At 43.4% G+C, this 27143-nt stretch overlaps 1 protein-coding gene across 2 annotated transcripts in view; it reads right to left on the reverse strand.

The window, feature by feature from the left end:
* Positions 1–591: 591 nt before the first annotated feature.
* The window catches only part of LOC311147359 (fibulin-2-like), a 51946-nt gene continuing 25394 nt past the window's right edge, over positions 592–27143 (reverse strand). For both annotated transcript variants that reach the window (XM_084184046.1, XM_084184045.1), the window contains exons 3-16: positions 19765–19879; positions 18945–19074; positions 15860–16079; positions 15286–15510; positions 14399–14503; positions 13566–13667; positions 9646–9780; positions 6358–6495; positions 5450–5593; positions 5211–5339; positions 3852–3977; positions 3362–3607; positions 3156–3279; positions 592–2547 (exon numbers count right to left, since the gene is read on the reverse strand). In XM_084184046.1, coding sequence (XP_084040172.1) covers positions 2190–2547; positions 3156–3279; positions 3362–3607; positions 3852–3977; positions 5211–5339; positions 5450–5593; positions 6358–6495; positions 9646–9780; positions 13566–13667; positions 14399–14503; positions 15286–15510; positions 15860–16079; positions 18945–19074; positions 19765–19879 — 2297 coding nt within the window. In that variant the 3' untranslated portion in view covers positions 592–2189. The remainder of the gene's footprint in view (positions 2548–3155; positions 3280–3361; positions 3608–3851; positions 3978–5210; positions 5340–5449; positions 5594–6357; positions 6496–9645; positions 9781–13565; positions 13668–14398; positions 14504–15285; positions 15511–15859; positions 16080–18944; positions 19075–19764; positions 19880–27143) is intronic.

Raw genomic sequence — 27143 nt, forward strand, 5'->3', positions numbered from 1 at the left:
AGTTGTCAAGGAGCCACTCACACCCTTTCCGTGTTTACAATGGTAAGGGAGGTCCTCAGAGCCCAGGGCTAGAGGAGCAGATGACCTCAGTGCAAACTGAAGCTCATATGAAAACAGGGAGGGCATCTAATATTTTTTATACACTCCATTTAAAAAAAGTTGACATTCAGAGATTCTAATGATATTAGTCCCACATTCCGTAGAATTGATGTGAAGTTCTGCATTCTTTCTGACCTTCAGATAAAACCAAAATGTAAAAAAACAAGATCCCACTGGCAAGTAACGTGGTTGGGAAACATTTCAGTAGCTATGGGCTCAATCGAATCAAACCTGCATTGTGGTATTAACACAGTAGCTCTGTGCCATGTTCAAACTAATTCACAGAATGAATTTGGATTCTATGAAAACCTACTACTGTCCCACGTAGTGTATGTGGGCAGCAGTTTGTCAACAGACACTAAACATTGCCATTGTGAGTTTGATTGAATTCCAGCCATGCGTCACTGGTGTATGACTATAGACTGTGTAAAGCACACTATATCCTGTAGATGGAGATGTTGCTCTGTCAAAAAGTGGCAGTGGGAGAAGAAACAAGTTTTAACATAATCTGCGTCATATATTCATTATATTATTATACGTTAAGATCATTATATGTTTTTATTACAGGCATTTCACACTATAATATTAGGTTGTTTGTATTAGTCATTGTAAAACGTGTCTTTATATTGTGGGTGGATTGTATAAATGAAGGGCTCTCTCACGGTGGTGATCTCACTAGGGAGGTGTGAAAAGGTATGTAAATATACATGTATATTTGCAGTATGACATGTTCTGACATAGTGTAACCACTTCACCCTGCAAGTCTAACACAAGTTGAAAATTCATGTCTGGATTCACTTGTACTGTGTGAACATTGATAGGAGTAGCAGTAATTTGGTTTACTTTTAAGTACATTGAATTGATTACTTTTCATAAATTGGATTTTAAGTGTAAAAAAATGTGCCTGGTATTTCATTTGAATCTTTTCGCCGGATATGGATACTGTTATTGGTTATATAGACACGGAACATCAAACAGTTTGTGTAGTTTTAGTTTTTACCCAAAAATATTTGCAGCTTACGAAACCAGCAGAAATATGATACATCCAGGCATAATGTGTCTGAATAATACAGAGGTACAAATACATGTCATAATATACTGTGATATTAAATTAGCATAGTGGTACAAAATTATTCAAGAGGATAGAAGGGAACAGCAGCTTAAGGGAGATAGAAAATAAAGACAAAATGATAATTTGGGGTGAGGCACTGATACAGTAACTTTTTGACTGACAACACAACCTGTTTTAGCAACAGGCCCACAAGTGATTTAGTAAAAAAAATACATTTAGGAAATCTATTCCCAAGTATTTCCACGAAAGAAAAGAGACATATGTGATCATGTCTCAATGTAATCAAGGTATGGAAATTATTGTTCTTTTCAAATACAATCTCTTTTTGGGCTTAGTTGTGGTCAATTTGCAGTGTACAAATTGTTATAATTATGTTACGGCCCCCCGACCATCCGCTCCGACAAAAATCGGCCTGCGGCTGAATCTAGTTGCCTACCCCTGCTTTAGGATGTAAAAACGAGTGTTACCTCTAGCCCACTGACTTAAAATCAAGTTAAATCAACTAATGTCACTCATATTACATTTTGTCAACTCATCTTCAACTACTGAGTTGACATTACCAATTCTAAGGCAGCCAGGTCACTTCTTTTTTAAAAGTTGAAACATATTTATTTTTACAGTGCAAAACTACTTTTGCTATTACCAGTAGGGTTCTAAAATCCCTGGAACTTTCTATAAATTCCCTGGTTTTCCAGAAATCCTGGTTTGAATTCGGATTTCCGAAATTCCAGATTTCCATCTTATTCCCTCCTGATTCCGGGAATCCTCCAACTGGGATTTCGGGAACACCAGGGAATTTATAGAAAATTCCAGGGATTTTGCAAACCTAATCATCAGTGTGTTATAAAATTGGGCAACTGGTATGATTATTGAAGTTGACTGACTTATTGTCAAAACTCATACTGTCCATTGAGGGGTAGGGCTAGGAGGTCAGATGGGAACTGGCTGTCCATTAGGGGGAGAGTGGGGGGGGGGGACAAGGATGGGTAGGAGTAGGGGGAGGCTGGGGGCCAGTCTGTTAGAGTGAGTTAGCCGTGATGAAGACGTAGAGCCTGGCCAGGAACGTAGTGAAGGTGCCCTGTCTCCACAGCTTCATCTCCACGTCGATCAGGAAGTCCCGGGGCTCACGTACCTGCCTGTGCAGGTACACTGCGCCTGTGTAGGCGTTCAGCTTCTGCGTGCTAAAGTAGTTCTCCTCGTTGCCCTGGGTGACGCTGATGATGACGTTGTCCCCGGAGTAGGCAGGGGAGGGGCCAATGCGGAAGATCTGTGCGGGGATGACAATGTTGGTCTGGAAGCTCAGGTGGTAGTAGGTGATCCTCAGAGGAGAGTTTTGACAGTCCAGGAAGTTGGGGCAGCTCAGTCGTTCACAGCGCCTAGAGGACCAGCCAATGAGAGTCAGAATCACACATAATCACTATAATGAAAAACAATATTAAAAAAGAAGGAATGCGTATAGTAAAACCACGAGTCAGAGAGTCAGAGTCATGAAATCAACACATCAAATAATAGCGGTCAAAGGGTCAGAATCTCATAGGCAAAACATGACTGTTTGTCCAGGTCATTTCAAAATAGGACCAAAGAGAAATAGAAGAGAGATGAAGCCATAAACTCAATAGTGTGATTCCAGACAGATCTTCCGACTCCTAGCTGATGTATCATGGCCTCCGTCCACTGTGGCCTTTCTGTTTCACAGCTTTGATCAGATTACCCAGCCTGACACATTACCCTCAAGGGAAACATTGTTCCTTCCCGCATACACTCCACTAGATTGGAGAAAGACCTCAAAAGATCTTTGAACTTTGAGGAAATCAAGAGAACACAGTTGACCAGCCCCAGAGGGCAACATGAAAACGCAGTTGAAAATGCCATTTTTTTTGCTTTTCCAACAACACAGAAGCTTAAAAGTCTTCAATTCAACTGTAGTTCAACTCTGTTCCAAGGAGTCCTGGGATAACCGATGAGTTGAGATACAGTAACTTACGTATCAGAGGATTTGCGGTAGTTCTGTGGACAGTCGAAGGACAGACAGCGGAAGCCTCCCTGGATGTTGTAGCAGGTCTCAGCCAATGAGCAGTTATGGGCCCCGATGGCACACTCATCTATGTCTGTAACCCAAACCATAGTCAGCTCAGCGGTAATGTGTGTATGTATTAGGTGTATGTCATGTGTGTATCAGTGTTTCCTCACCTCTGCAGGAGCGTCCGTTGGGAGACATTGTGTAGCCATAGTCAGGACAGGCACACTGGTAGCTCCCTGGGACGTTCACACACTTAAAGGAACACAGGTGGCCAATGCTCTGGGCACACTCATCAATGTCCTCACAGGTTTGTCCATCTTCCCTCAGGTAGTAGCCTTGTCTGCAGTAACACTGGTAGGAGCCGTAGATGTTGGCACACTCCTGACTGCAGGGGTTGGTTAGACACTCATTCACATCTGTAAGACATTCAAAGATGGAAGAAGACCGTTGCTGTACCATTTCAAAGTAACTCTTGAAACAATGTCATGATGTCCATGACGTCACAGAATGCAATATGTTTATGTCTCTATATCTCTCCACCAACAGCCACTACTGGCTTTAGACTATCAGTCCAATCACACAGTCCTCTAGAGGTGTGACAGGGGGAACAAAAGCCTTCTCTGTCCTACTGGGAATGTAACAGGACACACACACACTCACCTTCACAGTTCTTGCCATCGCCGGATAAGCTGAAGCCGGCGGTGCAGGAGCACTGATAGGATCCCGGGGTGTTCTCACAGGTCTGGGCACACAGGCGGCCGGGGAAGCGCCAACACTCATTCACATCTGACGAGAGTGGAGGGAGATTGTGAGTGTGTGTGTATGTGTGTGTGTGTGTGTGTGTGTGTGTGTGTGTGTGTGTGTGTGAGAGAGAGAGAGAGAGAGAGAGAGAGAATGTGTGTGTGAGAGAGAGAAAGTGTGTATACAAAATGTATGTATGTGTTCGTACACCTCCTTAGTGTGTGTGAATAGGGGTGTGAAATGCTGCCTGCTGATAGTCTAAACATTCCACTGGAGTCCATTATTATTGAAGTCACAACCCAGTGAATCAGCACACTGTTCTCTGCAGAGGCTGGCTGGCTGGCTGGCTGACTGACTGGTTGGCTGACTGGCTGGCTGGCTGGCTGGCTGCCTGACTGGCTGGCTGACTGGCTGGCTGACTGGCTGGCTGGCTGGCTGGCTGACTGGCTGGCTGGCTGACTGGCTGGCTGGCTGACTGGCTGACTGGCTGGCTGGCTGGCTGGCTGACTGGCTGGCTGGCTGGCTGACTGGCTGGCTGACTGGCTGGCTGGCTGGCTGGCTGGCTGGCTGGCTGGCTGGCTGGCTGACTGGTTGGCTGACTGGCTGGCTGGCTGGTTGGCTGACTGGCTGGCTGGCTGGCTGGCTGGCTGGCTGACTGGTTGGCTGACTGGCTGGTTGGCTGGCTGGTTGGCTGACTGGTTGGCTGGCTGGCTGGCTGGCTGGCTGGCTGGTTGGCTGGCTGACTGGCTGGCTGGCTGGCTGGCTGACTGACTGGCTGGCTGACTGCAGCCCAGAGGAAAAGAGCAGAGCAGCAGGAGATAAGACTGCAGCAGAAGTGAGCTGCCTGGGAGACTAACTGCAGCAACTCTCACACAATACAGAGAAGACCAGGAGAGGAACAAAACAGGCATGGGCAGTATACCATATACAGCAGAGACAATCAATCCCCTCCTGGATTGTATTTTTGTGTTATTTTTTACATTTGCAAAGAAATAGTGGCCCTTGTGTGCACTGCTGGTAATACCATATACCCCGGTATGTTACAGGAACAGTATGAAGGTGGGGTGGGGGTGCTCGGAGAGAGAGAGAGGACTATATTCTACTTCTCAAATTAAGATAGAGAGATAGAGACAGAAGAACATCTGAACATGTTAATCCATATTGCAAGCATCCTACCAAAACCATCCAGGACTATTCTGACGAAGATTTCATTTCAATGAGCAAGTGAAAAGCGGGAACTTCTTTTTGCTTGAGGTCAGTAGGCCATAAAGTACCTACCCACACACATCTTCCTGAACATGTCGTACTGGTAGCCCGTCTGGCAGTCACAGCGGTAGGAGCCGGGCAGGTTGTGGCAGATCTGTCCCTCCCCACAGCGATGCAGAGCGCTCTGACACTCATCCAAATCTGGACACAGGAAGTGAGGGAGAGAGGAAGCGAGGCGAGAGGAAGAGAGGAGAGATCTTGTTGATGGTGACCATGAAAATGAAAACCACAGATCTGTTTACTACTCCTACCTATGCACCTGGCTCCATCAGGGCTTGCGTGGTAACCACGGTTACACATGATGATCTTCCTCTGGCAGCTGTAGGATCCCACTGTGTTGATACAGTTAAAGCCAGGACTGCAGGGTTGGCCCACTACACCACATTCATCTATGTCTGATGGATGGAGAGGGGGGTGATGGAGGAAGGAAAGAGGGAGGATCGGTCACATAGGGGGAGGGGGGAACAGGGGATGTGGGTGTGTGGAGGGGCAGTTTGAGAAGGGAGGATAGAAAAGGAAGAACAGAGGAACACCGGAGGACAGGGAGAAAGAGGGGACAAAGAGAGTGAGAGAGATTGTCAGCCATTTAGTCACACTGTGTTACTCAGAGGCAGACACACAGCAGACACTTCCATTCCCTGGGATCATTTTGGTGCGTGTGTGTGTAACTCTATTTTCTAATCTTCTAACTGTGCATTTTACACTGTTTTACAGTGGTTCAGAACTGCCTAGACATGCCCCAGTTCCTGTCCCTCAGGCTCATTCCTCAGCATCAGAATGTACTGACTGGAGGAGGAGGGTTGGCTTTCATCCGCCCCACTGCAGCCTGCTGTGCTCCCCTCTAATCCCCTGCCTGTGTGGCATTTAACCCCTCTGTACCTGGTCTGGTCTGCTGGGTGTTGGTTTAAACCTCACTACCTGTGTGGCATTTAACCCCTCTTTACCTGATCTGAACTGCTGGATGTTGGATTAAACCTCACTATCTGTGTGGCATTTAACCCCTCTGTACCTGATCTGGACTGGGTAAACCATTACATTCATATTGACACACTACTATCGTTATGTTCATATTGTTTTGTGCATACTATTACACTTGTTAACAGTGGCCCAGGTCTGCCCAGGCCTAGCCCACCCAGTCGGTCCGGACAGCCCTTCTTACCGATGCAATTCCCATGTGTGTCCTGTGTGAAGCCCATGGAGCAGTGAGGTTTGGCGTTACACCTGAACGAGCCCTCAGTGTTCACACATTCAAAGCCTGGCCCACAGTTATGAGTCCCCTGAACACACTCGTCAATATCTGTGGACAGAGACAGTCATTATAAACAGGATGTAGGCTAGAAATAAAACCTAATATATGACACATTTTTTGGTTGGTGAACTATTGTCAGTTTGTAATCCATTGAGTTGCTTAGAAGAGAAACAAAACGACTTATACGTTGCAAGCCTGTTATTGTTATGTCTACTGTAACCACTGGGTGTCACTGTGTCACTGTGGCTTTGAGATCGAGTGGCTTTGAGATAGAGTGCCAGATAAATAATTTCACATAGATTTATTCAAACACTCTTCCTCCCCTTTAAGGAAACCATCAACAATAAAATGGTTCATTTTCCAACTTCGGAGAGGATCCTAGGAAGGTTCCCACCACCAATCATCCTCATTGCAGTAGTTCCACAGCAGGTAGAGCTTTTTATTTCTACATGAGGAATTATTACATTTACATTTACGTCATTTAGCAGACGCTCTTATCCAGAGCGACTATCTCTATTAAATCAGCCCGGCAGACAATAGTGATGTGCATTAGTCTTCCTGTTCTCTAGTGTTCTCAGGGTTGACGACTTCATCTTAATCAGACATATTCCCTTGTGACAGAGGAAATGGAAGCTTGTTGTGTGCAACAGGGAGTGGCAATTAAATGCAAGCTTCACAAAACAAATGAAATTGTTAAAACATTTCTAGCATGTCTATCTATGGGTAACAGGGTTGACGTGTTATGCTCGATCCGCTCAGTTTTCCACCACAAAACACCAGAAATGGCCAAGAAGAGTATAACCAGCTCACCTGCTTTTACACTATGATTTGACTATTAGACGTTCAATGTTTCTTTTGAAGAAAAAAATTCAGTTCACGTAGCAGGGTTGACCTTAAAATGAGGGACAGATGTAAATGAATCACTAACAACATGAAATAAATAATAATCTTCAGAAATGATTGTCAAAGCAACAAAATAACTAGGGCTTTACAATGATGGTGAATGATGTTGGGGTTAAGTGGGTTAAAATCTTCCTAGAGGTGAAACGGCGGGACATGCTGCATTTTGGCCCTTTAGCAAGTCTTTATTCAATTATCCATGGGGTCTATAATAAAGGGCACTTCATTTAATATAATAGGCTTTTAAAATTCAATATTGGTGCAATATTGGTGCACAATTTCTACTTAAAATATAAAAGGGACCACCCATTTCGTGGAACGACCCAGCTCTGTGCTGCAGCTCCTCCACCTGTCTACACTGGGATTCCCCAGCTGTCAATCATCCTGACATATCTGCTGCTGTACAGAGCCTCATCACTGTAGGGAAATCACATCTGTCATAAACAGGACTTAAAGAGCCAACTTTGTGTGTGTGTGTGTGTGTGTGTGTGTGTGTGTGTGTGTGTGTGTGTGTGTGTGTGTGTGTGTGTGTGTGTGTGTGTGTGTGGATGTATTTAACTTTACCAGAAGTCCCCACAAGAATAGTAAACAAACAAAAATTTGACCAACTGGGGGACCTTTTTTTAGTCCCCACAAGGTCAAAAGCTATTTCTAGGGGGTTTAGGGTTAAGGTTAGAATTAGTGTTAGGGTTAGAATTAGGTTTAGGGTTAGGGTTAGGAGCTAGGGTTAGTTTTAGGGTTAGGGTTAGGAGCTAGGGTTAGGTTTAGGGTTAAGGTTAGGTTATTGGGTTAGGGTTAAGGTTAGGGTAAGGGTTAGGGTTAGGTTTAGGGGTTAGGGAAAATAGGATTTTGAATGGGACTGAATTGTGTCCAACAAGGTTAGTTATACAAGACTGTGTGTGTGCATGTGTGTGTGTGTGTGTGTGTATATATATATGTGTGTGTGTGTGTGTGTGTGTGTGTGTGTGTGTGTATGTGTGTGTGTGTGCATGCAGCAAGCAACCAAGTGTGTGTCCTACTCTGTGCGTGAAACCACATGTACTGTATGCGTGCGTGAGGCTCCATGATCCCTGTAGGGAAATGATACAGTATGTGCCACGCTAAAGCCCCAGCATGTCCCCTGGGTAGGGCAGGGCTTAACTAGCTTATTAAGACCATCCCGGCCCTGACACATGCCTGATAAGGCTAGAACAGGTCTGACAGACCCAGACACACTGAGACAGAGAGAGACAGTGGCTAGGGATAAACATGTGAGAGATTGGCAGGGTGTTCAATCCCAGTCAAAGCAATACTGTAGGAAGGTATTTGGCTCACAACAAATCAAGAAGGGAGCTGGCTCGATGAGCTCACAGAGGCCAGGGAGTTCATTCTCCCCAAGCAGGGACTGCAATTATTGGCTAAGAAATTGGGGAAGGCAATCAACTCCTGGAGTAAGCAATGAGGAGAGAATTTTGCTCCTGGTTTGAGGAAGTTGCTCTCTTTGTAAGATGCTGGAGGGGAGGGGACTTCAGTCCAGAGTGGAGTTTGGTCGATGTGTAGGAAGTAATGGGCAGGGAATTCAAAGGGGAGTAGAAACACACCAAACTCCAACCAGCCGTCTGAAGTGGCAGCTGTTATGAGCCCATTGGAAAGTTCCATTGGGAAGTTTAATGCTCATTTGGTTCACCGCTGTATGAGTTTAATTTACGTTGAAGCCGCCACCAGAGCCCATTGAGACTCATCCTTCAGTGCTCACCAACAGGACTTTAACAACCTGCTCATCTCACAGATCTATCTCAGAGCACACCGGCTGTGTGTAAGAGCCCGGCGTTAGCATCCCCTTCCATGTGTGGGTTATGGAAATAATGAAGAACGCTCTGAGGTTTCCTTTGACAATGGAGCAGTGGCCTCAACCAACATAAACACAAGTCAAGTGAGTTCTTCGTACAGAGACAGAGGGTATGCAGGCAAAAAAAACGAAACTACAACATAATGCTATTATCTAGTCTGTAATCACGTTCAGTATCAAAAACACTTGTTTGGTGGTCAGTTGCGAAATTGTGTTATAACTGCATTGTAGCTTACATGATGAATGGTTCCAGATCTGATAGGCAGCTCCAAACCTTTGACTCATAGTCACTCCCAAGGCTGGCAACTATGACTGTAAAACTAAACAATTGTGAAAGGTTGGGAGCTGCCTATCACATTGTGAAAGGTCAAGGTAATGCACAGTTGTTGTGTTGCTACAAGTTACAACTATACATGGGCCTACCGGAGAGTGAATGCTTTGGGCGCTGCTACAAATTGCAGCTACAGTACCTTCACAGACATCGTTGCTGATCTGGTAACCCAGAGGACAGGTGATCTGACGCTGACACTCAAAACTCCCAGCCGTGTTCACACAGCGCTCGTTCATCTGACAGGTACGGGTGGACATCATACACTCATTGATATCTGTGTGGAAAGAGAGTGAGGGGGGGAAAGAGGAAGAGGGAGAGAGAGAGAACGAGAGAGTGAGAGAGAACAGAGAGAAAGTAAGCACATTGGAATAACCCCTATAGTCACCTCTAGTCATGTGTAATTCTCAGTGCAACACAGTGCCAGTCCCAGCTAGATTAAGCAGTCTGCATGGCCCTGGCCTTGGCCTCCACAGAGAGAAGGGATTGGGGAGAGATCGATAACACACTGCACCACCATTCACCATGTCACAACAGAACAGTCCACCGCCATCAAGCAGGAAGTCTTAGTCTGCAAGAAGAGATGGCTTATCCCTTTAATGTGGAATCAGAGCAATCTCTAACACAGTGTGACATAACGTATGCATTCTACGAGACGACTTAAACAGATACTGTAGCTCACTAATCAGCTTCATCATAAGAACCATACAACCACACGACCATACAACCACACAACCATACCAGTGGAGGACCATGTCATGACTCCCCCTGGGTGAGGATCAAAGGCCTCATATCAGCCAAGACAATGGTCGACAACAACCAGACCCTCTTACCCACGGGGGGGGGGGGGCTGTGCCGGTCTTGACACATCATCTATCTCTGGCCCTGTAGTACGGTGAAAGGAATGTCCTTTGTTTCAGAGACTTTCGCCGCCCAAAAACCTCAACATCCAACAATGAACATTGGGACAATATATTTCAACCTCCAAATGTTGGGAATGATGAGAAATGGAATATGTAAAATGTATGTCTATTTTGTAATGTCATTAAAAATGGTATAAAGGCATTATATGAAAACATTGTGACTTGAAGAGCTTTTACACTGTGTACATCAGGTATACATCCTTTACATTGGGTAGAAAATATCAAGGAGGAAGACAATGTTTTCGTGAATATAGGAATGTGATTTTAGCTTTCTAACAAGATCATAGTGATGATAATACTTTTGCCTCGTAACTAGCCACGCCCGAGGGAGCTCAGAGAGCGTGTCAGTATGACGGAAACGCCCCTCTTTACCAGAGTGCATAAAAGACTGCGATAAGAATTATCAGATCAGACTAGACGGACCTCAAGCTGCAGCTGTTGTCCATATTGGTCCCGACCCTGAAAATCAACACGAAGTGAAGACGACAAAGTTGCCTCCACTAACAATCAATGTTACGGCTGAGTAGCTGTTCTAAGTACTGTATCTAAGAAGGTGAATTTAAGTGGGACCATCATGTTACTCTCTTCAAACCATCGTCTACTGCACTGCTCTCATCACCACACAGGGGATCATCGACACAGCTGATTAGCCGTCCTCAGAAGACCACTTCCAGAACGAGTGAAAGTAAACAGACGACTAAGAAGAAGGACATTGTGACCTCTTGTGGACAATCTGAGCCTTACATCTGAACCTTACATCTAAAAGGCCATCCGAAAAGAGAAGGCCCAATCGACCCTTCCCACGAAGGCCTGGGTCCAACAGAGACAACGAAGACAAACACGTAAATACATGCATTACTTCTTACCAAACGGGCGGCAGTACATGGCAAATTATTAGGATTACTAGGAGTATAGGTCCATGTGTATCCAAGTGTTTTCTCTCGCTCACTCTCTCTCTCTTTAAATCGTTATCTTTTGTAACAAGTGTCATATTGTGTTAGTTAGTTTCTAATCCTTACCTATACCGTGTATGTGTTTGTATCTTGTGTTATCATTTTTAATTAGTTAGTAAATAAATAATTAAATTTGTGTGGTACGGAATGATCAGTAAGACCCGGGTTCGTGCAGAATTAAAAAGTCTACGACTTTCACAATGAGACTGATATGAGGTAAATGATTAATAAATTACTGTTAAATGATAAGAGATATCAAGATACCTTTAGAGTTAATTCGGGAAACGGTAACTCGTTAAACAACTTTTCCCGTGGTGCCCCACATTTCTAATGAGTTAATTGTTACATGATTAATTTAATCTAGTAACAATTAAACATAGTAGGTAATTATTCAGTAAATAATAGTCATCACAATAATGAAAGGCACGTCACGACAACCATCTTCCTCAGTGAATTTCATAAAAATAAAAATGGTAAAACATTAAAAAAGTTATCCTTTTTAGATGAAACTATACTAAATACATTTACATCCCCAAATAATTGACTAAAACTCACTTTCTTTTTTGCAATGAAGTTCTACAGTAGCCTCAACAGCACTCTGTAGGGTAGCACCATGGTGTAGCTGGAGGACAGCTAGCTTCCATCCTCCTCTGCGTACATTGACTTCAATACAAAACCTAGGAGGCTCATGGTTCTCACCCCCTTCCATAGACTTACACAGTAATTATGACAACTTTCGGAGGACGTCCTCCAACCTATCAGAACTCTTGCAGCATGAACTGACATGTTGTCCACCCAATCAAAGGATCAGAGAATGAATTTAGTACTGAAAGCATAAGCTACAACTAGCTAGCACTGCAGTGCATAAAATGTTGTGAGTAGTTGACTCAAAGAGAGAGAAAGACAATAGTTGAACAGTTTTGAACAAATACATTTCTTCCAAAATGAAGAAGAAGCAAGAAAGAGAGATAGTCATTTTTTTACAGTTTCACTTATTGAGCTAGCAAATGCAGCTAGCTAGTTTAGCCTACTCAATTACCCTGCTCAAACAGAGAGATGCTATGTTAGCTAGCTGGCTATGACTATCCAACACAACACTGGAACTCTTCCAAGTCAAAGTAAGCTTTGATTTTACTAATGTATTGCCACCGGGGCCCGACGGTGTAAGTGCTAAACTGCTTACTGACTGTACAGTGTAACGTTAATGCATGATTGTAGTGGGTTTACTAATGCATTAGTTATATTAGCTATGTTGACTATGACGTTACTTTACCTAATATGGTAACAACGATGTGGGATGTGTGTAGCGGTTATGATATGGTTTGTAAAGTTTTTTTTGCCTTGTCACATACAGCTGATGTGTTGTGCATTGAAGTCCACAAGCGAAGGGAAACGGTGAGAGGAGGAAAGCGCATAGATTCGAGAAGGAACACAACGTGGCTGCTATGACAGTGAACTGTGTTTACGCGTGATCAAGGGTGTATTCATTCTGCCGATTCTGTTGAAAAACGTTTCTTAAACGGAACGAAACTGGGATAAACATACCTGAATTTGTCCAATAGAAACTCTAATTTGCAACTGTTGGACTAATGATTACACCCTAGATCAGCTAGATGCAGGCAAGAGTGTGCAAGGCGGTATTGAATGTGTCACTGTCTGTCACCTCAACTTTTTCTCTCGACCTGTGTGCACCTACGTTGTAAACTTTCATTCCATGGCAAGGTTGTAGCAACCTCATGATGGGTATAGGGAAAATTTGAGTATCATGTAGTAGCCTAAACCGCTGTTACATTGAACTGGGTGAATGGAATATGAATGACAGTCATCCAATATGCTGCAATAGAAATAAGGCCATGCTCATAAAAATAGAAAAATCGTCCTCCCTCATCTTAAACGGCACCGACCGCCACTGAACCATACAACCACACAATCCCATATTGTGTGTTGATTTGATTTGCTCAGGGAGATCTCAACCAGTAGACGTGTGTGACGTGTAGTAGTGTAGGTACAGTATGAGATCGCATAGATAGAAACTCATTTAATCCCATAGTGGAGCCTGCCTCTGAATATAAGGTTCTGTTTGTCTGCAGCCGAGCGTCTCCTCCTCCAGTGTCATTGTGAAAAAAAGGGGATTAGTGTGTGTGTGTGTGTGTGCGTGTGTGTGTGTGTGTGTGTGTGTCCCTTACCGTCACAGGATTGCCTGTCAGCCATCAGAGAGAACCCTGGGAAACAGGAGCAGTGAGGCCTTCTGGCCACTGGGGAGCACTGTTGCATACAGGGACTATTTCCTGCTCAGAGGGGCACAACATCACACCAAAACACAACAGTAGTCAGGGTGACATAAGTCAGAGTGGGCAAGTCCCTGGCCTTGCGTGTGTGTGTTAGATAACCTTGGTGTGATTTTCTGTATCCCTATTCACTCATTTCCTGTTTCCACTTTGACCCCTGACCTGTTCGTATTGTATTTCCTCCTGTGGCCCGCTGGGACCGGACCCCACCCTTGAGTTATGGAGGCAAACAAACACCCTGAGGAGACCTCCCCACTAGATATAATATGCTGGACTACACAGGGATAGCTGGAGACTTCTCAATACACACAGGAGCTTCATGGCCTTCGATGCAATCTGTATACTTGTATGTGACATTTAAACCACAGGAGGTTGGTGGAACCTTAATTGGGAAGGACGGGCTCATGGTAATAGCTGGAACGGAATTAATGGAATGGTATCGAATGGTATTGAGGAAAAAACGGTAATGTGAAGGAATGTGACATGAATCACAATAGAAGGGTGCATAACTGAAAACCTTACGGGCCTTGGGGTCTCTTAAGGGACCGGATGGCTGTCTAATGACTGTTTCCTACCTAATAGGCTGTTCCCTAATGGTTCCAGACATGCATTTGGGTTCTCCTATCAAAACTAATCACTGATTTGAACATATGAAAACACAGTAGACATTGGGGTCTGCCAGGTTTACAGTAGATAGGCACCACCCTGGCCTACAGTCAGGTTCTACTCACCCTCACATGGGTTTACAGGGGTTGGAGTGGTGGGGGGTACGGTGGAGGTAGACTCAACCTCTGGCCTGTCATCCTCTCTCAGTCTGTTCTCTTCATCCACCGTCTCTGTGAAAACAGGACTATTCTCATCACGGAAAATACTAATTAAACAGTATAACCAACAAACCACCCAGAGTCATCCTATCTTTGCGGATAAGGAGAAATCTGTGAAATGCCTTCAATTCATCCACAGATATGAGGCTAGACAGCAACAGAGCACAGATGAAAGTTCCCTCAGAAAGCGAGAGAGTTGGGGTACGACAGGAAAAGGCATGGTCTGCAGACAAACCTGTTTTTATTATTGGGACTAACTGTCATTTTCTGTAAAGTAGGTCTCACATCAGATTCCTGTTGAGACAGGCTTGTGCTGGTGAAAGCCCCATTAAAGGTATGGCACACTTACAGTAGCCTACAGTACAGCAGGTTGGAAATACCTGGAAATACTTTCTTTACTTATCTAAATGCATGTAGGCTACTGTTATAATAACTGTGACAAGAGGCTTTATCAAAACAGTATGAGACGTTAACGATATACAGGTACAGCATCTATCTATTTGGCACAACGTACCTGTCACAAAGGTACTACACTCCAGAATCAGCCCTCTCTCAGTGGTTTTATGGACTTACATTTACATAACTGTTATATACTTTAGGGGTGCCAATCTGTTTCCACTTTCTCCAACTTGCCGTCGTCTTGCCAATTAAGGCAACTGTGTGCCGTTATTGAATGCCGAAACAGTCAGACACCCAGGCTATTAGCGAAGTGATCTTTCACATACAGTATAGTGGAGTACTGTAAGGTGCATGGTCTGACATATTCTAACAACCTACGAGCAGTTTTCCTTTACCTGGTACACAGCTGGCCGTGTCCTGCTGCAGCACATAGCCAGGGTAACAGGCACACCTGAAGGAGCCAGGGGTGTTGATACACCTGTGGTGGCACAGTGTCCTCTGGTACACCTGGCACTCATCTACATCCTCCACCTCCGGAGGGCCCTCCACCGTGTTCTCCCTCTCCTGCTCCTCCTCCTCCCCGATGGAGAAGGCCTCTTTAGGGAACGGGCTGTCTGACACTACAGAGCAAGGAGAGAGGACTGTCACTAATAGCCTTACCTCTATGTTGTACAGTATAATAGAGTCAAGTAAAGCAGATGAACCAAGGCAGTTGGATACAAGAGAATACAGAACAGGAACTCTATCACTTGTAAAATATTGTACAGTATAGTAATAACCTACCTTCACTCTGGTAGGGCAGTGTGGTGCACAAAGTGGGAAGAGTCCTCTACAAAGCCTCTCTTTAGTAAGGAGAGGTAAAGAGGCTCTCGTTTGTGCCTTTCTTTGGCAGTACACTGGTGTGTTACACTACCCCTTGAGAGTGCAGTGGTGTGTGTAGTGTGTGCGTGCGTGTCTGCAAGACTCTACCTCTTTTTGCCACTGCAGTGGGGTCCAGTGCGGGTCTCTCTTTGAGCGTGTCCCAGCCGTCTCCCTCTCCTCCCTGTCCCTCCTCCCCTGCCCTCCCCTCCTCTCCCTCACAGCAGGTGAGGAAGACGTGGCTGCAGGGGTAACCCAGGTACTTGTGAGCCTCACAGCGGTGGCCCTCGCTACGGAACCTCAGCCCCAGAGAGCAGCAGCTACAACACTCCTATATGGTGGACAGATTCAACATCAGACTACCGTGTGTACCATATCAAGTGTGCCTGACTGGAAGAAGACTGTACGGTCAAACAATATACTGTATGCTATGTTTAAGGAGTTTCATATAAAACTCAGAACTCAGAGTTCCTCTTTCACATCTATCCCCACCTCTCTCCCTCATTTCAACCCTCTATCTTCCCTCCCTCTCAGCCCTCAGCAGGATATCGTTCAGGCTACATGGGGGAGAGTGAAACATAAAACTGAAATAGTGACCATCAGGATATAGTGTGGCTGTGCAGAAGTGTTATACGACTTGAGTTATGTAGAGCCCATGGTGGGGTGGTAAAAAACAATATTTAACATTACACCAAGGCCTTGATTATATAATGGCCCCTTCTTTTGGGCGCTCTGGGTACTTCCTGGAACACAGGTATGATGGCAGATTAATGGTTCAGGAAATATGGGCTAATACGCTTCTACTCCAAACTACATCACAACGATTTTACTCTCACTGATAACCATAACAGACCTTGGCCTACATAGCTATACATTTCCCAGAAATATTAAATACAGTATCATTGCTGTTTCCAAAATACCAGCGAGTACAAGCTATTGATTTAGAGAGGATGGTGAAAAAGGTATGAGACATCTCCTGCAGTACTGCAACCTCGTTTCATGACTGTGAACCATAAAGCTGTGGGAACCTTGGCCACAAACATGGTCCTTCCTCTCTAAATTGTCTAAATTGAATGAGAGGTAATTGAATCACAGAGGGATTCTAAATGGTCCTCCTGATTGGTGTGGTCTTCACTGGCAATAACTAGGGCCAGTCGAAATCTGCAGGGAGGTTATCTTTTAACTACTTTTAAAGTTGTCTCTGTACTATACATTGAAACTGTGGCTATTCATGTCTTGTAGAGATATTTGGTTTGATTTAAATTCAATCCAGGTAGGCTATGTTTAACCTTAAATCATTCTGGGGACTGACAGTGTACATTCGGTCAGCTCGTTGAACAGTTCAGGAAACAGGGTCACATTAGAATATCTGGACATTTAACAAATTATTTCATCCAAATCCAAGCACATATATCCAGTGTTAAAACAGAAGTAGGAGTCATGTGCACAGCATTGCATCTTTTTCAAGGAGTTGGTTGTGGCAAGAACAACAGAACATTACTCACTATACAGTGGCTTGCGAAAGTATTCACCCCCCTTGGCATTTTTCCTATTTTGTTGCCTTACAACCTGGAATTAAAATTGATTTTTTGAGGGTTTGTATCATTTGATTTACACAACATGCCTACCATTTTGAAGATGCAAAATAAAAAAATGTGTGAAACAAACGAGAGATAAGACAACCCACACCCTCCCCCCACACCCCAAAGTCAAAACTTTGTAGAGCCACCTTTTGCAGCAATTACAGCTGCAAGTCTCTTGGGGTATGTCTCTATAAGCTTGGCACATCTAGCCACTGGGATTTTTGCCCATTCTTCAAGGCAAAACTGCTCCAGCTCCTTCAAGTTGGATGGGTTCTGCTGGTGTACAGCAATCTTTAAGTCATACCACAGATTATCAGTTGGATTGAGGTCTGGGCTTTGACTAGGCCATTCCAAGACATTTAAATGTTTCCCCTTAAACCACTCAAGTGTTGCTTTAGCAGTATGCTTAGGGTCATTGTCCTGCTGGAAGGTGAACCTCTGTCCCAGTCTCAAATCTCTGGAAGACTGAAAAAGAATTTCCCTATATTTAGCGCCATCCATCATTCCTTCAATTCTGACCAGTTTCCCAGTCCCTGCCGATGAAAAACATCCCCACAGCATGATGCTGCCACCACCATGCTTCACTGTGGGGATGGTGTTCTCGGGGTGATGAGAGGTGTTGGGTTTGCGCCAGACATAGCGTCTTCCTTGATGGCCAAATAGCTCAATTTTAGTCTCATCTGACCAGAGTACCTTCTTCCATATGTTTGGGGAGTCTCTCCCACGTGTTTGCTTATTTTTTCTTTAAGCAATGGCTTTTTTCTGCCCACTCTACCGTAAAGCCCAGCTCTGTGGAGTGTACGGCTTAAAGTGGTCCTATGGACATATACTCCAATCTCCGCTGTGGAGCTTTGCAGCTCCTTCAGGGTTATCTTTGGTCTTTTTGTTGCCTCTCTGATTAATGCCCTCCTTGCCTGGTCTGTGAGTTTTGGTGGGCGGCCCTCTCTTGGCAGGTTTGTTGTGGTGCCATATTCTTTCAATTTTTTAAATAATGGATTTAATGGTGCTCCGTTGCATGTTCAAAGTTTCTGATATTTTTTTATAACCCAACCCTGATCTGTACTTCTCCACAACTTTGTCCCTGACCTGTTTGGAGAGCTCCTTGGTCTTCATGGTGCCGCTTGCTTGGTGGTGCCCCTTGCTTAGTGGTGTTGCAGGCTCTGGGGCCTTTCAGAACAGGTATATATTCGGAGATCATGTGACAGATCATGTGACACTTAGATTGCACACAGGTGGACTTTATTTAACTAATTATGTGACTTCTGAAGGTAATTGGTTGTACCAGATCTTATTTAGGGGCTTCATAGCAAAGGGGGTGAATACATATGCACACACCACTTTTCCGTTATTCATTTTTTATAATTTTATGAAACAAGTTATTTTTTTTCATTTCACTTCACCAATTTGGACTATTTAGTGTATGTCCATTATATGAAATTCAAATAAAAATCCATTTAAATTACAGGTTGTAATGCAACAAAATAGGAAAAACGCCAAGGGGGATGACTACTTTTGCAAGGCACTGTATGTAATGTGGCCTATGTGGGAATCAAACCCACAACTCTGATGTAGCACCAGCAAACAACCAACTGAACCATGGGAAGCACCTTTACCTTGTAGGAATCGGCTCCACACTCGTCATTGTTGTCCACCTCACACACAGTTCCTTCTCTGGCTGCAGTCATACCAGAGAAACAGCGACTCTCCTTCAGAGAGCCCAGACAGCACTGTTTCTGAGCCGTCCTGGCAGAGAAAGAGAGAAACACAGGAGAGATGTTAGAATGTGAGGCAGTGTTTTGACTGTACCTAGGCCTAACTGTGGTCCTAGACTAATGGTGGGTTGGCTAGCTGTGCCTACCTCTGGCCAAAACCAGCATTGTCTGGAATTGTTATGGAACCAAATTGGAAGTCTATTAAGGCAAACATTCACACTAGTATGCTGTGCAATATAATGTCATTTTCGAAAGATTATGAGAGGGCCTGTAAAATATTTGGTTTTGATATTGGCACTGGTAATCAAATTGAAGATAGAAAGTCATATCATTCCCTTCATATTCAAAACATCAACGACAAATACTACTAACTTTCATTGAATCATGCTATACAATAATGACATGGGCCCACCTAAGAATACATTTATTAGATGATCATATTTTAAGTACGCTAAAAAAGTACACAAATTAGAATGAACTAAATTAATGCATAGTTGCATTGCCATCAACGACAAGTTGGCTGAAGCAGAAACAAACTTGGCAGACAGGCCATCCCTCATTGGCATAGTGAAAGCAGTAAAGCTGACATTTATAAGACGTTCTGTAGCTAAGTAGGACCCTGAGCATGACCAGGAAAAACTCAGGTCCCTACCAATGAGGAATTACTACACAGGAATTGGGCATCCTAGTACTTGTGTCCAGTGTGTCTCCATGGGCTTACCGACAGATGGAGTGTCTATCCTCTCTGGGGAGCTCCATGTTGCTGCAGTGGCCGTTCGCTGAGGCCCACTTCTCCCCAGTCTCACAGCAGATCTCCACCAACTCCTTGGAAGAAACTACAGAAACACAGACAGACAGACACACAGATGGGGTTGTAGTCAGTGTTTCAGAGGGAACGTGAAATGAAAAAAAAGTCATAGAAGATCATGAAGAAGAGATCACCATTGGACAGGGCAATCTCAGACTCTCAGACTGTATCATTCATGCTATAGATCTTACTCAGTCCTTCATGGAAGTCAGGTTTTAATGTGTACGATTGTAGTCTATGCAATATCAAAAGAGAAATAAATCCTAGGAAGTTTATTGAGAGTGTGTCTGCATCCCAGCTTGACTGTTACTGTTCCACAATGTATTTTAAGAGTTGTTGACTTTGGTCTGAATGTGCTTTTGGTGAATAGACTGAATACACATTCAGCAGCATGAGGAACAAATTAAGTTATTCTTTTCCACCTCTGTCTCCCTCTCTCTGTGTTTCCCTGGCAGGGAGCACTGTGAAACCTTAGACTCTATAAAGTATACTTCAGAGCCAATGCAGCCAACATTTTAGCATGAAGACTAATCAGTGTTCAGGCAACACATTTTCACCCCCATTCATCACTAGGAACAGACAGACGAGAAAACATAGCATCTCATTTAGAGTTCAAATATGCTTGGCTATGATGACTCCAGATCATCGATTCCAACTTTGATTGGTGCCTCCTGTGCTGTAGTTCTTTGGACAGACTGAACCTAACCCTCTAGGATAAAGATATGTTTCCTAGTGTAGCCATGCCTGCTGAAAAGGTAGGCCTGTAGCCTACAATACTGTATCTCTCTGGTTGGTATAATTAGGTGAATCTATGATGTGCCTCTTTCCGGCCATTTCTCCCAGACAAACTCATCGTTTGATACAAAGTTTGCTGCTAATGTAACATGTTTGCTAACCAAGGCCTCCCACTGGGCACACCATGTCATTTCACAGTGGAAATGTGGGTAATCTTTGGTTGAGATGTTGACCGATGAGATTTCAACCTTTATTCACCCACTCAAAAAGACAGCCTGAAGTTTGTTGAATTCCCAATGTGTTAGCACAACCAAATTCCAATGGAAAAACAATATCAGATTTTTGGTTTTGTTGTCATCTAAATGTGTTATCAATGCACTTTAAACCATTTAAAAGCACAACAAAGTTCAAATGGGAGATATTTTGTATTTATACAATAACTTAATGTGCTTCATCTAATAGCATACCAAAATTACCTGGATTGCAGTTGAGATTACATTCACAGTACATAGTGCAAGTGATCAATGATGTTCGAGATTCTGCACAGATATTTATATCCTGAAAAACCCACAGACCAGCGACCTTTGCATGCTATCTTGAACATACACACTTTCTATGATTACATAATAATACTTTTATAGTTACAGTAAGCTCCATGTGGCCATGGATCGGTTACTAATTTTAAGGTTGAATAAAAACTGTTACATTTGTAAGATAGCCTTACCTTTAGGCTATTTACTGTATTACAAAAGTATTATCGAATTGACAATGCAACCAAATTTTAAAACTTAAAGGAGATGTATCCAATGCTTGGATAGTTTCATCTGAGGCACTGGCTTAATCCTATTCTTTAACTTTTATTTTTGGTTTAGTTGGAGACGTGAATCCAACATATAATTTGTTAATTTGTCGACAAGTTAATAGGTTATTTAATGCATTGCAAAAGTGATATTGAATTGTGTTTAGTTGTCAACGCAACCAAATATCAACATTTGAAGGAGGTGTATCTTCTGCTTGGATAGTTCCATCAGTGCCACTGACTTAGTCTGGCTTTAATTCCAGTTTGTCTACAAATTAATAATTGATATGTTGGATTCACGTATCCATTTCAACCAAAAATCTAAGTTGAAGAATAGACCTAAATCAACTTAAACTTTATTTAAAGTGCATTTAAAGTTTGATTTGATTTATTCAAATTTTTTATTTAGATTTTTGGTTGAGATAGAGACGTGAATCCAACATATCAATAATTGTTTTTTTGGTTTTTTTTACCCTACCACCGATCCCCAAATTGGAGTAAACTAATGGGCAACAACACTTAGGCTTCTTTTTCCATCTTATACATACTATATACATTTTACGGACACAGTATATTTTACAATAGTTATCTTTTGTTTGTTTTTAGTCCCACCCTTCAGCTACCCTCAACCCCTCCCATCTATCTCTGAAGATCCTCCAGTTTAGATTTCTATTTGCAATATATTTTGCTGTGATGTTTCACAAAAGTTCTGAACCTTTCTATTCTCATTGTTTCTACAGATTGTGAATTAAAGATAAACATTTTTGCTAAGAGTATTATTATATTATTGATCGATTGACTATTACTTTTTAAATCACCCAGCAGTGCTGTTTGCAGAGTTAGCTCCAGGTAAATGTTGCAATTCTTCAGCCATTCCTGAACCTACAACCAAAAACAAGCTACATATAGACAGTAGCAAAACAAACTATCAAATTATTCTGTCTATTTGCAGCTAAATCTGCAGAGCTGGGATGGTTGTATCCCCCATACAGTGCCTTGCAAAAGTAATAATATAATATGCCATTTAGCAGACGCTTTTATCCAAAGCGACTTAAAGTCATGCGTGCATACATTTTTACTTATGGGTGGTCCCAGGGATCAAACCCACTACCCTGGCATTACAAGCGCCATGATCTACCAATTGAGCTATAGAGGACCACGAACTATGAAATGTACATAAAAAATAAAAATAATTAGTCATTTAGCAGACGCTCTTATCCAGAGTGACTTACAGGAGCAATTAAGGTTAAGTGCCTTGCTCAAGGGCACAACAACAGATTTTTCACCTAGTCGGCTCGGGGATTAGAACCAACGACCTTTCTGTTACTGGCACAACGCTCTTAACCACTAAGCTACCTGCCGTATTCTTCCTATTTTGTTGCATTACAACCTCTAATTTAAATGGATATTTATTTGGATTTCATGTAATGGACATACACAAAATAGTCCAAATTGGTGAAGTGAAATGAAAAAAATTACTTGTTTCAAAAAATTATAAAAAATAAATAACGGAAAAGTGGTGCATGCATATGTATTCACCCCCTTTGCTATGAAGCCCCTAAATAAGATCTGGTACAACCAATTACCTTCAGAAGTCACATAATTAGTTAAATAAAGTCCACCTGTGTGCAATCTAAGTGCCACATGATCTGTCACATGATCTCAGTATATATACACCTGTTCTGAAAGGCCCCAGAGTCTGCAACACCACTAAGCAAGGGGCACCACCAAGCAAGTGGCACCATGAAGACCAAGGAGCTCTCCAAACAGATCAGGGACAAAGTTGTGGAGAAGTACAGATCAGGGTTGAAAGAATATGGCACCGGAAAAAACCTGACAAGAGAGGGCTGCCCACCAAAACTCACGGACCAGGCGAGGAGGGCATTAATCAGAGGCAACAAAGAGACAAAAGATAACCCTGAAGGAGCTGCAAAGCTCCACAGCAGAGATCGGAGTAGCTGTCCATAGGACCACTTTAAGCTGTACACTCCACAGAGCTGGGCTTTACAGAAGAGTGGCCAGAAGAAAGCCATTGCTTAAAGAAAAAAATAAGCGAACGTGTGGGTGGGACTCCCCAAACATATGGAAGAAGGTACTCTGGTCAGATGAGACTAAAATTGAGCTTTTTGGCCATCAAGGAAAACGCTATGTCTGGCGCAAACCCAACACCTCTCATCACCCCGAGAACACCATCCCCACAGTGAAGCATGGTGGTGGCAGCATCATGCTGTGGGGATGTTTTTCATCGTCAGGGACTGGGAAACTGGTCAGAATTGAAGGAATGATGGCACTAAATACAGGGAAATTCTTGAGGGAAACCTGTTTCAGTCTTCCAGAGATTTGAGACTGGGACGGATGTTCACCTTCCAGCAGGACAATGACCCTAAGCATACTGCTAAAGCAACACTCGAGTGGTTTAAGGGGAAACATTTAAATGTCTTGGAATGGCCTAGTCAAAGCCCAGACCTCAATCCAACTGAGAATCTGTGGTATGACTTAAAGATTGCTGTACACCAGCGGAACCCATCCAACTTGAAGGAGCTGGAGCAGTGACTAGATGTGCCAAGCTTATAGAGACATACCCCAAGAGACTTGCAGCTGTAATTGCTGCAAAAGGTGGCTCTACAAAGTATTGACTTTGGGCTGGTGAATAGTTATGCACGCTCAAGTTTTCTGTTTTTTTGTCTTATTTCTTGTTTCTTTCACAATTTTTGTTATTTTGCATCTTCAAAGTGGTAGGCATGTTGTGTAAATCAAATGATACAAACCCCCAAAAAATCAATTTGAATTCCAGGTTGTAAGGCAACAAAATAGGAAAAATGCCAAGGGGGGTGAATACTTTCGCAAGCCACTGTATGTATTTATATGTATGTATGTGTATATGTATGTGTATGTATGTATATGTATATATATATATATATATATATATATATATGCGAGAAAGAAAAAAAACATATTGGGGTGTCATGACTTCTGCCGAGGCTGCCTCTCCTCCTTGTTCGGGCAGGCTTCAGCGTTTGTCAACATCGGCTTACTAGCCACTGCTGCTCCATATCTCATCATTCCATTTGTCTTGTCTTGTCAATTATACACACCTGATTCTTATCCCCTCATTAGTCTGTGTATAAGTGTTCCCTCTGCCCCCTTGTCCTTGTGGGTGATTGTTATTTGTGAGAGTAGTGTAGCTCGGTGGAGCTACTCTCCCTTTGTATTGCCGGGGTAGATATTTCCCCTGCGCCTGTATATTGTTGGAGTATCCCATACCATGTATTGCCAGGGTAGATAGTTTCCCCTGTGCCTGTTTTCGTGTGTCGCTATCCACCGCATTTGTGTACGACGGAATAAACTCTGTATTCGGTGATTTACCCTCCTGCGCCTGACTCCTTCTATCACACTCATCACAGGGGGATTGGAAGTGATGCAGAAAAAAAAGAAATGTAAAAAGAAAAATAAGAAACAAAGTATGGTCAAATTTCATTTGCTATGTTAAACCAACCCTTTGGAATGACTTTGATAGCAACAGTGAATCTATTTAGTTTTTAAGTGGAGATTTCACAAGTATCATTCTCATGATACCACTTTGGTAATAGTAAGTGACAAATATCATAGCTAAGCAGGGCTTGGTTAAAACCCTGGATGGGAAATCAAAGGGTAGCTGTAGATAAATCAATTATTCAGTAGGAGGTGCTGCCCAGCCTGCAGTTTTTTTTCTGATAGTTGATATTACATTGAAGATCTGATGTTGTTTTAAAGGTACAAATTCAACATATTTTATACAAGGTTTGTCTATGTAGAAATTTGGTTATCATGATGACATAATCCTTTGGTTGAAATCTCACCCTCAAAACAACAGTTTACCTTGATTACTTTTTTCAAATCCAATGTATTTTCCACATAGATTCCACATCACAATACGTTGACAAATTATGTTGAAACAATGTTGATAGAACCAGTTTGTGCCCAGTGGGCTGTGCCTTCGGGCACCATATTGCTATAACATATCATACGGTTAGCTTATATGTAAAATACCTATCCAGATCTGGCATGCTTCAACAATATAGTCAGGCAACGACGCACTCATTAGGGAGTAAACGTTATTTATAATAAGGGTTACATGGAGAAAATCGACCTCTCTGAAATGAAAATGGATGGCCCTCCCTTCAGAAAAATATATTTTATCTAAACCCTCCCTGAATGCTTGAAAAAAAAAACAAGTGACCCTCCTCTATACCCAAAATAATAATTAAAACAAAGTGGATAGCAGACTTTTAGAAACTGTTCGTCGTCCTGTAAGCATTACATGGCAACGCAGGAACTTTGATAGCGCACAGGGCTGCGAGCCAGAAGGTTGTCAGTTTTCAGACCACCGTGGACAAGAGTAGGGGTGGAAAGATCTCCTTTATAGTTAAAACATTGCATGAATCTGTACCAAGTTAGCTAGCTGAATAAACTAAGTTAGAGTCTATTCATAGAAAACATTGAACCGCTGTAGTTACAGCAATTATAATTTCTAAAGTGGAAGTTGGGAGAGTTATATTTGAGTGTTCAGTGAAACGTAAGTGAGGGAGGCCCGCTCTCTTGCTTTCCCAGATGTTTAGTTCATTTCATTCCGATCTCCTTTGCATTATTGTAGCCTTTTTCTGTAGCCTGTCAAGTATGTGTCTGTCTATCCCTGTTCTCTCCTCTCTGCACAGGCCATACAAACGCTTCACACCACGTGGCTGTTGCCACTCTAATCTGGTGGTCCCTGCGCGCACGACCCACGTGGAGTTCCAGGTCTCTGGGAGCCTCTGGAACTGCCGTTCTGCGGCCAACAAGGCAGAGTTCATCTCAGCCTATGCTACCCTCCAGTCCCTCGACTTCTTGGCGCTGACGGAAACATGGATTACCACAGAAAACACAGCTACTCCTACTGCTCTTTCCTAGTCTAACCATGTGTTCTCGCATACCCCGAGAGCATCTGGTCAGCGCGGCGGTGGTACAGGAATCTTCATCTCTCCCAAGTGGACATTCTCTATTTTTCCCCTGACCCATCTGTCTATCTCCTCATTTGAATTCCATGCTGTCACAGTCACTAGCCCATTCAAGCTTAACATCCTTGTCAATTATCGCCCTCCAGGTTCCCTTGGAGAGTTCATAAATGAGCTTGACAAGTTCATTTCCTGAGGATGGCTCACCCCTTACAGTTCTGGGTGACTTTAACCTCCCTACGTCTGCCTTTGACTCATTTCTCTCTGCCTCCTTCTTTCCACTCCTTTCCTCTTTTGACCTCACCCTCTCACCGTCCCCCCCCTACTCACAAGGCAGGCAATACGCTTGACCTCATCTTTACTAGATGCTGTTCTTCTACTAATCTCACTGCAACTCCCCTCCAAGTCTCCGACCACTACTTTGTATCCTTTTCTCTCTCGCTCTCCTCCAACACTACTCACTCTGCCCCTACTCAGATGGTAATGTGCCGTCGCAACCTTTGCTCTCTCTCACCGGCTACTCTCTCCTCTTCCATCCTATCATCTCTTCCCTCTGCTAAATCCTTCTCCCTCCGATCTCCTGATTCTGCCTCCTCAACCCTCCTCTCCTCCCTTTCTGCATCTTCTGACTCTCTATGTCCCCTATCCTCCCGGCCGGCTCGGTCCTCCCCTCCTGCTCCGTGGCTTGACGACTCATTGCGAGCTCACAGAAGAGGGCTCCGGGCAGCCGAGCGGAAATGGAGGAAAACTAGACTCCCTGCGGACCTGTCATCTTTTCACTCCCTCCT

Source organism: Coregonus lavaretus (genome assembly GCF_964263955.1).
Source record: "Coregonus lavaretus genome assembly, chromosome: 20".
Classification (NCBI taxonomy): Eukaryota; Metazoa; Chordata; class Actinopteri; order Salmoniformes; family Salmonidae; genus Coregonus; species Coregonus lavaretus.